At 36.2% G+C, this 16,145-nt stretch overlaps 1 protein-coding gene across 2 annotated transcripts in view; it reads right to left on the bottom strand.

Annotated features, from left to right (window-relative positions):
- Nucleotides 1-16,145, bottom strand: part of CTNNA3 (catenin alpha 3) — a 1,753,506-nt gene that overhangs the window by 685,455 nt on the left and 1,051,906 nt on the right. For both annotated transcript variants that reach the window (XM_043596448.1, XM_043596447.1), the window contains exon 10: nucleotides 215-307. In XM_043596448.1, the coding sequence (XP_043452383.1) occupies nucleotides 215-307 (93 nt within the window). The remainder of the gene's footprint in view (nucleotides 1-214; nucleotides 308-16,145) is intronic.

The following is a 16,145-nucleotide window of genomic DNA, read 5'->3' on the forward strand; positions in this document are numbered from 1 at the left end:
ACTATACTTTTCTCTCACAAGATTCTGATATGGTCCCTGAGACAATGTTACAAGAACTAGGTTCTAAGCAAAGAATAAACCATGACTTTAGGACAAATCATCTTCTGCGTTTAAAATATTTAATATATTTCCATATATATATAAAAGGTCAAAAGCATTATATATAATTTTTATAGTTAGTGTAATGAAAGAGACAGCAATTTAGTCATCATACCTGTGGACACAAGGTTTCCAGGTGATTTGCCGCAACTTTAACGATTTTAATCCCATCTTCATTTGTTGACATGGAACAAGCAAGATTTGCCACCTTAAATACAATCCAAAATAATGGAAATTAGTTCACATTATTAAAGAAATGTAGAAACATTTGTTATCCTAAATAAGTTAGGGCATGTACATACCCACTGAAAAATCTCAGTGATAACCAGTAGCATCCTCATAAATGTCACTGCTTTCTATTTTATGCAAGTATCTAGAGAATCTATTAAAACGGTTAACAACAAAGGGCTTGAGAAAATTGTTTAAAACAAAAAGGAAGACTGGTGAGTGAATCACTCGACTCTATCCAGTCTCTTGGTATCGACATCTAACCCATAATAAGATGTTAACTATTATGGTTTCCTATAGGACTGGAAAAAAAAAGTTTATTTATGGATTGAATGCTAATAGGTTCTTGGAATCTCACATGATTATGGTTTATTTTAAGTTTGTAATTGTTTTATTATTTTTTTTATCCCCCTGCGGTCTATTATGCATACTTAAGTTGCATTAAGCATGACTATATCTTTACTCATGTTTTATTCAGCATCAAATATATTACAAAGCTGGACAAATACAAGATAATTAAATTCTTCTTCCTGTTCTTGATTTCCCACTACAACTTCATGCTCATTGTTTGACATTCCAGCAATCAATTCAATTCAAGCATTAGTAACACCTAAATTCCTTTATACATTATTGCTTTTGAAACCTGCACTCTTTTCCAGTGAAATAATCGCCTTTACGTCCTTTACCTAAGTCCAATATTTACTTTCTTTATACCATGAAAGAGCCACTGGAAAGAGCATGGGATTCCTTTCCCTTTCTCTGACCCTTACTTTTATTCACTCTTCTTGCTAGTAGGTAAATGGGTATGTACAGTGTTCCCTCTGATCCACAAGATACGTCACTGTCTTCATCATTGCAAGGAAACAGCTTTTTTTTTTACTCATTTTTCTAACTTTCCTAATGTCTCTGTTGGTTACTATATAGTTCAAAACATTACAGGATTTATTCCTCCAATCCAAAATGAATTCAGTTTCAGAGAAACCACATGTTAGCTGCAAGCAATGGAAGGAGACAAGAAACACACCCTTGGATCACAATTATAGGGCACCACAAAATGTGACTTAAGTGGATTTCCAGTCTCCTTTTTTATAGCATTACTTTTACTATATGAATAGTGAAACAATTCCTTGATTTGCATTTACATATAATGAAATAACAGCCATACATTATTTAACTGGGGAAAGGCATTGTTCACTTTATTAATGTACATGAAAGTGGCTTATTTGAAAAGGGCTTTTGTTGGCTTGAAGGTCACAGTGCTTCAACTTTCAAATCTGACACACAATTAGCACATTTGTGAATTATTTGAAAAGGGCAGTAGTTTCAGTGCCCCTCTCTCCCAACCCCCAAGCCCCACTCACAGAGAATGCGATTCAGCAATCTAATCACGTTGCCATGTCTTATAATAATTTGCACTGCACTGAAGAAAATCTCTATCTGTAAGTTTGACCACTGTTTGTATTAAGTAAATTTTCTTTAAATATATAAATTATTGGCTCAATCTTTCAGTCAAATCAGATACATGCTAGTTAATCCAAAGTTTAAAAATCATAAAAACATGCCCCATATACTCTTCTTTATTTTTTAATGTATCATCTTTCTGTTTTTTTTCATTTTTTTTAGTTTATTTATTTAGTTTTGAGAGAGAAAGACAGAGCAGTGGAGGGGCAAAGAGAGAGAGTGAGAGAGAGAATCCCAAGCAAGTTACATGCTCAGTGTGAGGCTGACTCAGGGCTTGATCCCTCAACCACGAAATCATGACCTGAGCGCAATCCAAGAGTCGGATGCTTAACCAACTGAGCCACCCAGGTGCCTCTCTTTTTCTCTCTTTTAAAAGCAGACATTCTTGTGCTGGAAATTTGCTAGTCATGTTTATTGTAATCCAGTTCAGTGACTAACACAATATGGAAATGATGCTAAACACAAAATTTCTGTTTATATTAGTGGACTTAAGTTTCACAAACTCTCAATTGAAAATACAGTACGACTAAGTGTTTCCTACTCAATTAATGATCATCCTAACACTCTGTTTTCCTTTATGCAGACATACCTGAAATTCTCCTTATAAGAACTGTTTTATGTCAGATAAATTTTCTAAATAATCAAGTACTATTTCCAGAATAAGGCAAATGGAATTTTAGTGACATTTTATACAAATTTGAATTTATGAGCTAGCTAGTCTTCAGTAACAAAACAAAACAAAATAAAAAGTTAACTGATAGAAATAAAATCTCTTTATGTTTTTAATCTAAGTGACTTGTGACATATTTTCCAAAGCCACATCAATGTGTAAATGAAAGCCAAATTTCTTCTAAGAATATTCCTAAATTCTGTGTGGCTTTTTAGAAAGCTAGTTATGTTTCTAAGCACAGCATGAAGGCAAATTCCTACTAATCAAAGAAAACAGCATGCATATAAAATATTTTGTATAATAGCTTGATATATTTGGACATCCGACATCTTTTGTATATCTAATTTTGACAATGTTTCAAAGTCTGTGTAAAGCTTCATTATTCCAGAGATCCTTGCAGAAAGTTTCTGCCCACTAAGGGAAATTAGGACATAAGGAGGTTTTAGAGACAAACAGATCTGGGTTTGAACTTGATTTCCACAACTGGTAAGCATTTGACCATGGGCAAAATGTTAACTTCTCTAAGCTAGTTTTGTAACCCGAAAAATGGATATGATAATACCTATACCAGGCAGTGTTTTGAGGATTAAATGAGAGAGTGTGAGGAGATGGCCTGATAGCACTAGGTAGGCGCTTGACCTTGTATGAATTTCCTTCCATTTCACCTATCTCTCTACCAGTGGAGGGTAGGAAAGAATAGTCATCCCTTAAGCGGTTTTATAGAATAAAAACCTTAAGAACCTAAATAAATTTGACAAAATTTCTAATCTGAGAGCCACAAACTGAAACGTTTTCATGATTCATGCAGGAAATATGAGTATAAAATCTTGATGTAACTCAGTGGTTGGTGGGTTTGTAGGTCCCCAGGAATAAGTGAGTGTGTATGCCCTTCCTAAAGGCATAATCCCTAAAGGCATTAGATCCCATGAAAACAAGATGGAATTAAACAAAAAACAAAAACAAACAAAAACCCCACTACCAACAATAATAACACTGCCTTCACCAAACTGTCTGTTGCCTTAAGTTCATAGGTCAACAGCTTGTGATTTCTGATCCCATTCTCTAATCCTCTACTGTATAGATAAGGAAAACAAAATCAAACTGGGAGAAGAAACATAAACCATCCAATGACAAGAAGACTATTAACCAAATATGTGTGTGTTCTTTTGTGCCACCCTGAACTAAAAGTATTGACAAAGGTTCCTGCATTGAAATGATTGACCAGACTTTTTACTGATATTGTACTACATTTTTAGCCAGGCCCATGAAAATCAAAGTCTATCTAGTCTAGTTTTATCCTAAAACATGGGACCAAAGGAACTCAGGTAAATTCACATTTCTTAAAAAAAAAAAAAAAAAAAAAGGCCAGGACACAATATTCTTTCATTTTTATAAAAAATTAAACTGTATCATTAAAATCATTACTGGCACTGTATTTAATAACTGTAAAAATAAATTTGAAAACCTTTCAACAGCACATGTCATGTTACTGAGAGGGGAGTGAGGGAGGGATTTTTTAATTTTTTTTTTTTAATCAGCAACTTTCATGTGACCATTTCTCCTGCTCACAAGTCCTTCTGCCCTCTATGATGCTATGATTCATGTCCATTCTAGACCCTTTAAACTTGACTAAATGTACTGCCCTATCAGGTTTGTTAAAAAAAAAAAAAGTTGAGTTGTAGAAAACAAAGCCTGATCAGATGATTCTTCAACTAATTAATATTTGTTCTCATCCTGCTGACATTTGTTCTCCTCTTCCTGTTCCTAATTCAAGTTTTGTATACCAATTTCCTTTTAATTTTTTTTTATGTTTATTTATTTTGAGAGAGAGACAGAGACAGAGACAGAGACAGAGAGAGAGTATGCAGGGGAGGGGCACAGAGAAAGGGAGACAGAGGATCCGAAGCAGGCTCTGTGCTATCAGCACAGACCCCGACGTGGGGCTCAAACGCACGAACTGTGAGATTCATGACCTGAGCTGAAATCAGACACGTAACTGACTGAGCCACCCAAGTACTCCTTGTATACAATTTTATATGTTCCTGTCATCTTTTGATTCTACCCTTTCACATGGCATAGAACAGGGTACCCTTCACGTTCTAACCTATGGTCTTATGTCAGAAATTCTCTACTCTGGAATCTGTAGAACCCTGCCAGTCAGGCTAGTTCTATCCCTTGATTTCCCATCAAGGTCAGGGAGATGGCCATGCTTGACCCAAAAGAATGACTCATTAATGGTAAAGCTGAGGATAGCTATAAAGAAGATATTTGGGGATTTGAAGTATTCTCAGGGACTTTTCAAATCAGTCTACCATCTGTAGGCTCACCTCTGCTTTTCGTCATTACTTTGTTCTGATCTGGTAAAGGACTATACTTTAAAAGTACTATATAACAGAGCGTGCTATATTTGAACATCCTAATCAAGTTTTATTTGAAGTCTAGCAGTACTAGTTGTCCTCGAAGTCAGCTTAGACAACTGAAATGCTATTGTTGCTATGAACAAGCTCGCTGTTTGGACAGCTGTTCATCACACAACATTCAGTCTGTCACTATGGAGTTCTCACACAGGTATTTATCTGTGATATGATTTCCCAAGAACATGAAGCAAACTTTGATGTTTGATGAGATTTCCATTGCCACATGTGTACTGTTTGTATGTAGTTCGCATAGCTAATTGTAATATCATGTCACTGTGTATCCTAGCAATCAGTGGGCAATAAAGGTCACTGTCTCATTTTCCTTCAGTTTCCTCTCTGTCTGATGGTCATGCAACTCCTGTGTAAACACTTTCAAGACAGACAATTTCAGAGACAGAATTTTAGAGTCACTAGCATATCAATGGTAATAGGATGTGATTGTGCAGGGAGTAAATATTCTTAGAAAAGTATCTGAGACATCAATATTTATTAGGCTGATAGAAGAAGATAACCCTACCATAAGTCTTAGAAAAAGTGGTCGGGGATAGAGAAGCTTACCCACAATACTCTGAGGTCATAGAGGCTGGGAGAAGAGAAAGTTTCAAGGAGGTGATCTCAAATATTAAATACTGACAGGTCAAGTAAGTTATCCCTGAAATTGTCCTTGATTCAGCCACATGGAGGACCATTAATAGAGTGTTGGAGTAGAATGTTGATGGTCAAACTAGCCTACTGTGGTCAGAGAACTGTGTAGGTGGTGAGGTGGTCTTGTGTGTTTTATGACTCAAAGCAGAGAACTAGAGACTACCTGAACAATACTCACCCTCTCATTCCCATATCTATCCATTTCTTTTTATTTCACCTCTCAAACACCTCCTGAATCATCTTTTCTTGCTCCCCACCCTCACCATGCTTAAGAGTTCTTTTTCTATCTTTGTTTCAGATATTAAACTTACTTTCAGATATCCATACTTCCTCTGCCACAGGATACTTGCACATGCCATTTTCTTTAGCCTGAAATATGCTCCCCTTCTTTTTCACCGTCACCCTTATACCCCTTATACCTGCTTAACTGTTGTCTATCAGATCTCTGCTCAAAAGTAAGCCATTAAACCAACAGATTACCAAAGTAATCAGTTTTCACCGATACCACATCTCCCACCCACCCTGGAGACTTCCCTCTGCCCAAGTCAGGTTTTTTTTTTCCTTTCACAGCATGAGTCTCAGTTTGTGATTACACATTCACTGAAGAGATTATTTGATTTGTGATCATTTCCTCTGCTGTGTAAGTACAGAGTCCTTACCTGTGTTTGCTCATCATTGGGCCCTCAGTTCCTAGTGCCTGATATATGATAGCCAAACAATAATAGTTCTTTGGTGAATGAATACATGCACGAATGCACAAATTAATATGCTTAAGTACGTGTCATTCCCAAAGAGAGAATGCAAAATGGAGCTTAGTAGAAGGAAACTGTAGCAAAAATTCAGGACAAGCAAGAAAGGGGAACGAAATCTCTCTTTGAAATTCATTTTCAATATTCCACAAAGGCTTAGACAATTGGACTTCAAAGAAAAGTAACACACTTTTCTTGTAGTCTGGTCATCATACTTAACAAAGCTCAGGGGGCAGTTTCTTTCAAGTTTTACTTTCACTTAAGATATCGAACTAGGAACAACTGAATAGCTCCCAACTTTGCTTTTAATTTATTTATTTCTAATCAAGTAAACTAATTGTTCAAAGGGCCCAAGCCGGCTGCCAAATGCTGGGGTGTATGGCAGATGGAAAGAGGCACGAAAACTGCCATCAACAAACCCAGGAGCTTCGGGTGTCCTGCAGAACATAATGTAATGAATGCTTTGTTTCCAGAGGAGCCTGGCTCAGAGGCCTGGGACTGAGCCTGAGCCATGTAGGAGGGAGTCTGTGATGTCCCAGTGTTGGCTTGGATAGTGACTTCTGGCTCGACAAGCCAGCTTTTCTATTTCTCCTGGTGAAACACTGCTGCCCTGATGCTCTTTGTGGTAACAAGAACTGAGCATGAATTACAAGTTTTTAGAGCGTTCCAGGAATAGAATTGTGCTAGAGAAGCGCATGGCAAGATGCAGGGGACAACTGTAATCAAGTAACAAATGTTGAGTATGCACCTTTTATGTGGGCCAGGAACTGCCAGGGAAATCAAAGACAGTGAAAGCCAATCTCAGGAAATATAATCGATTTAAGGGAACACATGAAAGAGAAAATAAACCTCTAGTTTCTAAGTACAATAGGAAGCTAGAAGTAGTGGAGCTCAGAGAAGCAAGTACATTCAGGGCGTTTCAAGAAAGCAAATTATTGTCAAGGAACTTCCTATTCCCTCAGACTTTGCATCTCAAGCCACCTCCCAAACTCTGAATCTTTACTTACACAATCCTGTCTCTGAATTACTTTACTTAGTGTGACAATTTACTTGCCTTTGGTTTCCATCTGAGAGATGAGGGACAGACTAGTTATTTGTTTTGTAAGCCCCTTCCCATTTCAACAATTGTCTTTCAGTGATTATGTAACATGATAACAAAATTAGATAGGGATTAGACAGGGGACAGAGCCATCAGGCAATCTCTAAATAAAATATTAGCAACTTAAATCTAGCTGTGTACAAAAACAATAATTATACAACAAGGCTATGTTCTTACCCTAGGAATAAACCAGTAGCTCATAATTGGGAAATCTAACTATAAAATCCCTTGTTTAACTATATTTCAACAAATTTTGGAAAAGCATTTGATGATAGTTTTATGCCTATTCTTATTAACGCAAAATAAATCTAAAGAAACAAAAAATCTTTAGTGAGCTATGACTAGAAAGAATCATTCTTTTTTTTTATTTTTTTTAACGTTTATTTATTTTTGAGACAGAGAGAGACAGAGCATGAATGGGGGAGGGTCAGAGAGAGAGGGAGACACAGAATCTGAAACAGGCTCCAGACTCTGCGCTGTCAGCACAGAGCCCGACACGGGGCTCGAACTCACGGACCACGAGATCATGACCTGAGCCAAAGTCAGACGCTCAACCGACTGAGCCACCCAGGTGCTCCTAGAAAGAATCATTCTTAACATAAAACAAATTCCAGAAATTTACAGCAAATACCCTGCTCAAAAGTCAAAATTAAGGTAAGTATTTCCACTGTTACGGAGGTTAATCAATATTTTACTGATGGTTCTAGTCAATGTAAATGAACATAAAAAATAACTGATAGCTAAAATATTGTACAGAGGGTGACAAAATTGCCTACCTAAAGAATGCAAGATAATTAACTGAAAAGCTGTTATCACTACTGAGTATTCAGTAACATGTCTTAATGCAGGATGAATAATAACATGTATTACTTTTCTGTACATCAGCTAGCATCAAAATAAAAGTCTTAGTAACCCAATGGCTGTCATAGTAGCAAGTAAAGTTATAAATTTCATGGTGTATATACCTATTAAGAAATAGTACAACCATATCATATACATGCATATGTGCATACTGTGGTATGCATATGTGTACATGTATTAAATCTTACTTAATGACATAAAAGAACTAGATAAATGGGAAGAAATTACATATTCCTGAATGAGAATGCTCAACATTGTAAAATGAAATGTCAACTCTCCTTAAATTTGTGTACTAACTTAATAGATCTGAATGGAGCTTAGTTTAATTTTAATGTACATCTGGAAGAATATGTGAAAGAGTAGCAAAGATGATTTACAAAAACAAAAAATAATAAAGGAAAGTATAGTGACTAATTAAAACACACAGAAATTTAGTGTTTTTCAGAGCAATGGGAAAAAATAATGGTAATGACCCAATTGACTACTACTTGGTGGGAGGTTGGGGGGGGAGTTCAATGTATGCAAAATGATTGGCATATATGACTGCATATTTTTTTTAATTTGAAAATAATGAAAACCTATAAAATCAAAATGTGAAAGATAAACAAAAGTATTTGGTATAGGATTTTATAACCCAAACACGATTGGTACCCCTAAGGCATAAATAATTCCCAAACATCAATGAGGAAAGGGGGCATTAAAAAAATGGAAAAAATATTTAACCAGACATCTCACATATGAAATATAATTACTAATAAATACATTAAAAGATTCCCAATATACTTTTTGATCTATAATCAGGGAATACAACTAAAACAAGAAAATGACATTCTTCCTTGTCATATTACCAATAATTATAAAGCTTGATATTTTCCAGTATTGCTGAAGGTATAGAGAAGTAATCAAAGGGTAGATGGCCAACTTTTTAGAAGGCAGCATCGCCTCATCTATGAAAATTTAAAATTTGCAAAACTACAGTAATTCAATTTAATGTAAGCCATCCTTCAGAAATACTTGCATATATAAGCAAACATACAGCAAACATACAACTTTTTGTAAAAGTGGAAAAGGAATCTAAATATTCATCAATGAAGAATAAATTAAATTATGTAATACAATGATTCTGTAAAAAAAGTAAAAAAAGAACTTTCTGCTAACATAAAATATCTCAAATATATAATTTAAGTAAAAAAAAGTGTAGAAGATATGTTCCTATTTAAATAAAATTTTCTATTCCAATTATTTATAAATGCAGAATATAAAGTATACAGTGATAAACCCCAACTATTAACATGAATCGTATATGGGAAAAGAAGTGATCTTACTATTGCAATGAAGAGAGCACTCCATTTTAACTGTATGTTTCTATAGTGACTGAAATTTTTCCAAGTATCTTTTTTTCACTATATAGTTATCTAATTAAGAACAATAAAAGATTACTGATGAAATAGTTCTATATGTGTGGACTTGGAAACATGCCAACAACAAGGAAAACAGAATATATAACATAATCTCATTTATTAAAGATGATGAGTGTGTGTGTGTGTGTGTGTGTGTGTGTGCAGGGGGGGGTGTGTGTATGAGAAAGTGTGATATCTAAAATGTCATTCACCAAAATGGAAAATTATGGTTAACTCTGAAAAGTAAGACTCAAGATAACTTCAACTTTCCTTCTTCACACTCGTAAAAATTTATAGTTTGAGTTTTTATAATGAGAATGAATCATTTTTACAAGCAAAAAAAAAACCAAATAATTTTATTTTGAAGAGAATATAAAATTTCTATACCTATATTTGAACTTTTAATATCAATCAGGAGATCATATTAATCATGACACTTAATGAAAAATCTGAGGATCCAAAGCTATTTAAAAGTAGGTTTTCCATAAAATACAGATATATAATGACTCAGTGCTACTAGATAAAAAATAGTGTTTATGACTTCATATGCTGCTATATTTAAAATGATGATTCACAAATATGGTTGATAATTCAAATAGAAAAACCAGGCATTGTATTTATCTCGTGTTTATTTAATATAATGGAAAATATTAAATGAATCAAAGCCCATTGCCAATGACAAATTCAGACCACCTAAAAGAGACCTTAATAATGAATAAAAATTCTCTTTGCTTAGAATGCTAAAGGTATCCTACGGATGGTGTGTGTGTGGAGGGGTGTGTGTGTGTCTGTGTGTTTGTTAGTCTGTCAGCAGCAGATTCAAGGTGATGCTTCTAGTGATAAGGGATTATATTTTTTTATTTTACCTACATTCTCCAACTCTATGCAAATTTGCATCCAAACTTCTTATTCTTCTCCAATGAGTCATTAAAGATGAAAATCTTTATTTGTCTAGGTGGACATATGTCAATGTTGTTTAAAAAAACAAGCATTAATACATTGTGTCAGTATGTGCCATCACAAAAGAAATGAATGAGATGAAAACACTCACACACACACACACACACACAAATACATGCACACACACACAACTTAAACACTTTTGGCTGTTAAAGTGCTACTTCTAACAAATCATTTGAAGTATATGTTCCAGAGCCCAAATTGAGGTCTGCAATGTATACTGCTCTAAGGGTCCCATTTTACCAAACACATTTCTCATCTTTTATTTTGGAACAATATATAACTGTATACGAATACACATACACTATATTGATATACAATGTAAATTATGATGGTTAAACCAGCTAGACGTTTGCTCAAGGTCCCTCTCTGAATTAAGCTATTATTCACCTCAGAATCGTCACCCAAAGGATAAAAGTATGTGCCACCTGTCAAGTGAATATGATATAATATACAGCATCAAATAAAATCTATTTAACTACCATAGACACAATGCAAATCTAAACTATAAATTAAAGACAAGATCAAGTGTTGTTTCCTAAACTGGTGATATACTTTGTTGTGTGCTGAGGGTCAAGCATAAATACGAAGCACGCAGGCACAGTAAGTCCTTATTAATAGGGTCAGTGTGTAAAGGGCAGATGTTGAAAAGTACTATCATGGCCTTCACTATCATTGAAATCAACATCAAATTTCAAAGTAATTTTACGACCAGTGACCTGACATCTCAAGTGGCAGAATGAGAACTGATTTTCTTAAAGACAGATAAAATGTGCTAAAGCCAATATAAAGTTTTCAGTTAGTTTAATTCTGAACCAATACTTTTTTTGTGTATATTACTCAATTCAAATGCTATCATGGAAACAGAAGTTGTTATACACTGCAAATTTAATTGAATCATATTGTATAAACTTTGTGGATATGGATGAGACAGCCAAGACCACCTGATTCCCTAAATAATCAAGACAGCAACATCTAGATACACTCCTTACTTTCATGAAAGAAGGAATATCTTAATAGAGTGACAGTCGGCAATCAATCCTCTGACAGCTTTCATTCTCGAAGATATCAGAACAATAACTTATGCAACTATTTTTTTTCCTTGTAGGTATCTGCTTGTGATAACATTTTAACTTTGAAGGAAATAGGCAAACAATCTTTAAATTACTAGAATTGTAATCCTGGAGAAAGACTCTTATCTCTCAACGTAAATGACCCATAGTGGGTAAGACAAATTGAAAGAATACAGTATGTGCAAGGGAATGTGTGTGTGTACATGTGTATGGAGGAAGGGGAGTAGAGTAAGCATGACTGTGTATGTGTCTATGAAGGACCCAACAAAATATGCAAATCAGTATACTATTAAACACTATGATTTCCATATTCCCTCATCCTTGGGTTCCCCAAATCCTGTGAGGGCTCCTTAGATAGGTTCTGGATTTAAATTACATAGGGGTACAGTGGTGCCTGGGTGGCTTAGTCAGTTGAGCATCCAACTTTGGCTCAGATCATGATCTCACAGCTCGTGGGTTCGAGCCCCGTGTGGGGCTCTTTGCTCAGAGCCTGGAGCCGGCTTTGATCTGTGTCTCCCTCTCTCTCTGCCCTTCCCCACCTCAAAAAAATAATTAAAAAAACATAAAAAAAAATAAATTACATAGGGGTGTCTGGGTGGCTCAATCAGTTGAGCCTTCAACTCTTGGTTTCATCTCAAGTCATGATCTCACAGTTTGTGGGATTGAGCCCTGCAACAGGCTCTCCGCTGACAGTGTGGAGTCTGCTTAGGATTCTCTCTCCCTCTCTCTCTGCCCCTCCCCTGCTCACACGTTTTCTCTCTCTCTCTCTCTCTCTCAATAAACATTAAAAAATCACATAATAAAAAGTAGTGAAGTGTAGCTAAACAACGTGATATAGGAGGAAATAAAATCAAAGATTTGGGTCCCAGTAAATTTGGCAAGCATATAAGCTATTATGTGTTTGATCTTAGCTATTCCTGCTACCTCCACAGCACAATGAAATGCTGGGTCCATAATGTAAGTACTGGCTGCCATGTGAGGACATGCTAATGATAAAATACCTGTCATGCAATCTTAGCAATATTTCTTGATATTACTAATGGTTCCCAATAGCCCTCGAGGGAGGAGGGAGACACAGGAGTGAAAGATTTTTTTTTTTTAGTAACTTTCCTTAATTACAGCAAACCAGTATATTTGTTCCATCTGCACAAGGTTGAATTGTGAAATCTTGACAACAGAAACCATCTCACCCCTCTTTATAGTTCTAAACTTTGCAAGTAATTGTGCTTGTCAAGTCCCTGTCAAATTTAATGCATTTAGGTCAACCTTGCAATTAAAATATTTTTCACATTGGGGCTCCTGGGGTGCTCAGTCAGTTAAGCGTCTGACTTCGGCTCAGGTCATGATCTCACAATCTGTGAGTTCAAGCCCCGTGTCAGGCTCAATGCTGGCAGCTCAGAGCCTGGAGCCTGCTTCAGATTCTGTCTCTCTCTCTCTCTCTCTCTCTCTGCCCCTCCCCTGCTTATGCTCTGTCTCTCTCTGTCTCAAAAATAAATAAAAACATTAAAAAAATTTTTAAATATTTTTTCACATTGTCTTATCTATGAAGGTTAATTATTAACATATTTACAGAGGGCTAAAGACAACAATAACAAATTCCACAAATATTTATTATGTATCAAGTCCATTTTGGACACTCAAGGAAGAACAGAAGTTGAGCCAACAATTGTTATAAAGCTTCAAGAAATCAAAGATTTAGATGTAAAAACACAAAACACGATATTAAATAAGTAAAACACTAATTTCTGACAGGCATCAGAGTAAGGAAATAATGCAATGAAGCTTTAAAAAAATCTAGCTGGATTATTTTAAATAATCTTAAAGATTGTTTCTATATTTCAAATGAGTTGTTTTTTAATTTATTTTTTATTTTTTTTACATTTTTATTTTATTTTTGATAGAGACAGAGCACAAGTGGGGGAGGGGCAGAGAGAGAGGGAGACACAGAATCCAAAACAGGCTCCAGGCTCTGAGCTGTCAGCACAGAGCACAACACGGGGCTCAAACTCAGGAACCGTGAGATCATGACCTGAGCCGAAGTAGGACGCCCAACCGACAGAGCCACCCAGGCGCCCCTTCAAATGAATTGTTTTTTAAACTATGAATGTAATTATCTTATTAAGAGATACATGTTAATGGGAAACATAAAAGTTTTAATAAATCCCAGGATCAGATTTCTGGATAACAAAAATCAGAAGTTTCTGAATAGGCTAAAATGATATTAATGAATAGTGAAAGTTCAAATGAAAACAAATGTTACTCCCAAAATAGTTAAGTTAAACGTTATGTTATTGCATTTCTCTCTTCACAACATTTCCTACGTGTTTAGTTTTTTTTTGTTTGTTTGTTTGTTTTTTGTTTTTTGTTTTTTTTTTTGTTTTTTTTCAATTCTCATCTCAAGCGATGCGGATTTGGAATCAAATTCAAGAAAACTGTGCTGCACGGAAAGTCCATCCATGCACGTCGGTTACACGGCTCCACACGGCTGCACAAGTCCGCGCTGGATGCTCACCGGCACTGCTTCAAGGTCCTGAATGCTAGCTGCAGGAGCCGGAGGGCATTTTGCTTCGTCTAGCCCAGTTCTTGACCCTGCTTCAGGAAGCTGGCTTGCTTGCATTGCACCTGGAGCCTTTCAAAATGTTGTCAGGCTCGGCCTCTGCAGAGAGAAACCCCATGGTGTTCTGGCCTTGCTCACTGTGTGTTTTGTTCCAGAAGTCAGGAGACAGGTTGCTTTCTTTCCTGGCTCCTGGGGACAGAGGGTGGGCTTTCTCACCCATGACATGGCGACTTTTATGAGTGCCTCCCTCTTGAGACTAACAGCAGGGTACAAGGTGCCCTGAATGCTCAGTAACAAGAAACAGGGGATGCCAAATAAAAGTCCAGTCCATTTCTCACTGCTTCCGTTAGAGTCCTATTTCACCTTCAGCCTCTTGACACTGTGGATTCCTCCTGCCTCCCGCTGCCAGGCTTTGGAAAACACACCCACACCTTGTATCTCTCTTTCTCTCTCCTGTTGATTAATTAACACTAATGGGCAGCTGTCATCCCTGCATAAAGTCACAGCCATTGCTGGATTACTCGAGGGCTAATTACGCTGTTTGTCCAGACACAGAGCCCCTCTTCCTTCCAGCAGCCTACCCTTTGGACCCTTATTGCTCATTATCACCTCCACCAGGGGGGGAACAGGACAAGACTATCACCTTGCTTCCTCTTACATTTCCAAGAAAAAGCTTCAGTCTAAGTTGTGCCATTGTAGGCTTCCTCTGCGGAGGGTTTTAGCTCAGCAAAATCCCTCTTGTGACCTTTGTTCATAATTTCTCCCTAAATGCTGAATTATATTAAGAACTAGAAATCTTTTCTGCAAATGACTTACTTTTCAATTTCCTTTTCAGGCATCTTTAAGGGTCACTATCAACTCAAATGCAATTCTTTATCTCCTCTCTCCCAGCACAGTCTATTCAACCTATTTATTTCAATTGGGTACATTTTCCCCTTCTTCCTCCAGCAATGGACTCCGAAATCTATTGCCCTTTCTTTTCCCATAAGTAGACTAATGCCAGTCCTACTATCTTCCTCCATTCATCTTCCACACCTGGTCCTCCTTTTTCAATGCCCACCCTATCATCTTCTCTTTCTTAAACTAAACTCATTCTCCACATAATCAATATACTGCCACCATCAAGGCGGGCCCTTTTTGAAATCTCCCGGCACCACAGTTGAGCTATTTTTATTGGTTTCTGGGCTCTGAACTATCATTTCTTTCCTCTTCAATCCTTATTCTCTTCACACAATTCTTCCATCTTCCAGATTTTAAGTTTCCCTCACACTTTTCCTCTCATTCTGCCCTTTTTCACTTTCCTGTCTCTATGATAACATATAAATATGGAATTTTTTTCTCTTTGTACTTTAAAGATATCACATTTATCTGCTTTCTCTTATGGCAAATAATTCATTTTCTGTTGTTTTGCTAATAGAGTCTGTAGGCCAGGGGCTAGTTTTGCAGCTATGTTTGGTAAGTTGAATAGTAGGATATTTTGTCATAATACAATAAGTGTACCAGAAATCACTCATTTGGGAGCTATGAAGCCCTGAGGGGCAAGACTCAAATGCTGTGGTGGCTTAGTTAAACCATAGAACAAGTAATTAATTATAATTTCTTATCCAGTTAAATATTATGAGGTACAGTAGTGTTTAAGCTAGTGTTGAAAATATTTTATTATTTATTATATTGTTACTTATTAACTCTTGTATCCTAGTGGCAGTGGCTATTTTGTTTTAAGTAGGTCCAGTAAAATACTCAGATTTATCTTCACTCTGCTAATAAGTACAGATGAAACGGAGGTTGCTCTATGAAAATATAAAGCAGCATAATTTTAAAAAAGAGAAACAGTAGTATGGATATTGGATCCAGAGACTGAACTCTTTCTGCTTTATCTTGTATTTTTCTTACAGAATTGGCCATGCCGATCATTAACCTCAAAGG

Source organism: Prionailurus bengalensis, chromosome D2 (genome assembly GCF_016509475.1).
Source record: "Prionailurus bengalensis isolate Pbe53 chromosome D2, Fcat_Pben_1.1_paternal_pri, whole genome shotgun sequence".
Lineage (NCBI taxonomy): Eukaryota > Metazoa > Chordata > Mammalia > Carnivora > Felidae > Prionailurus > Prionailurus bengalensis.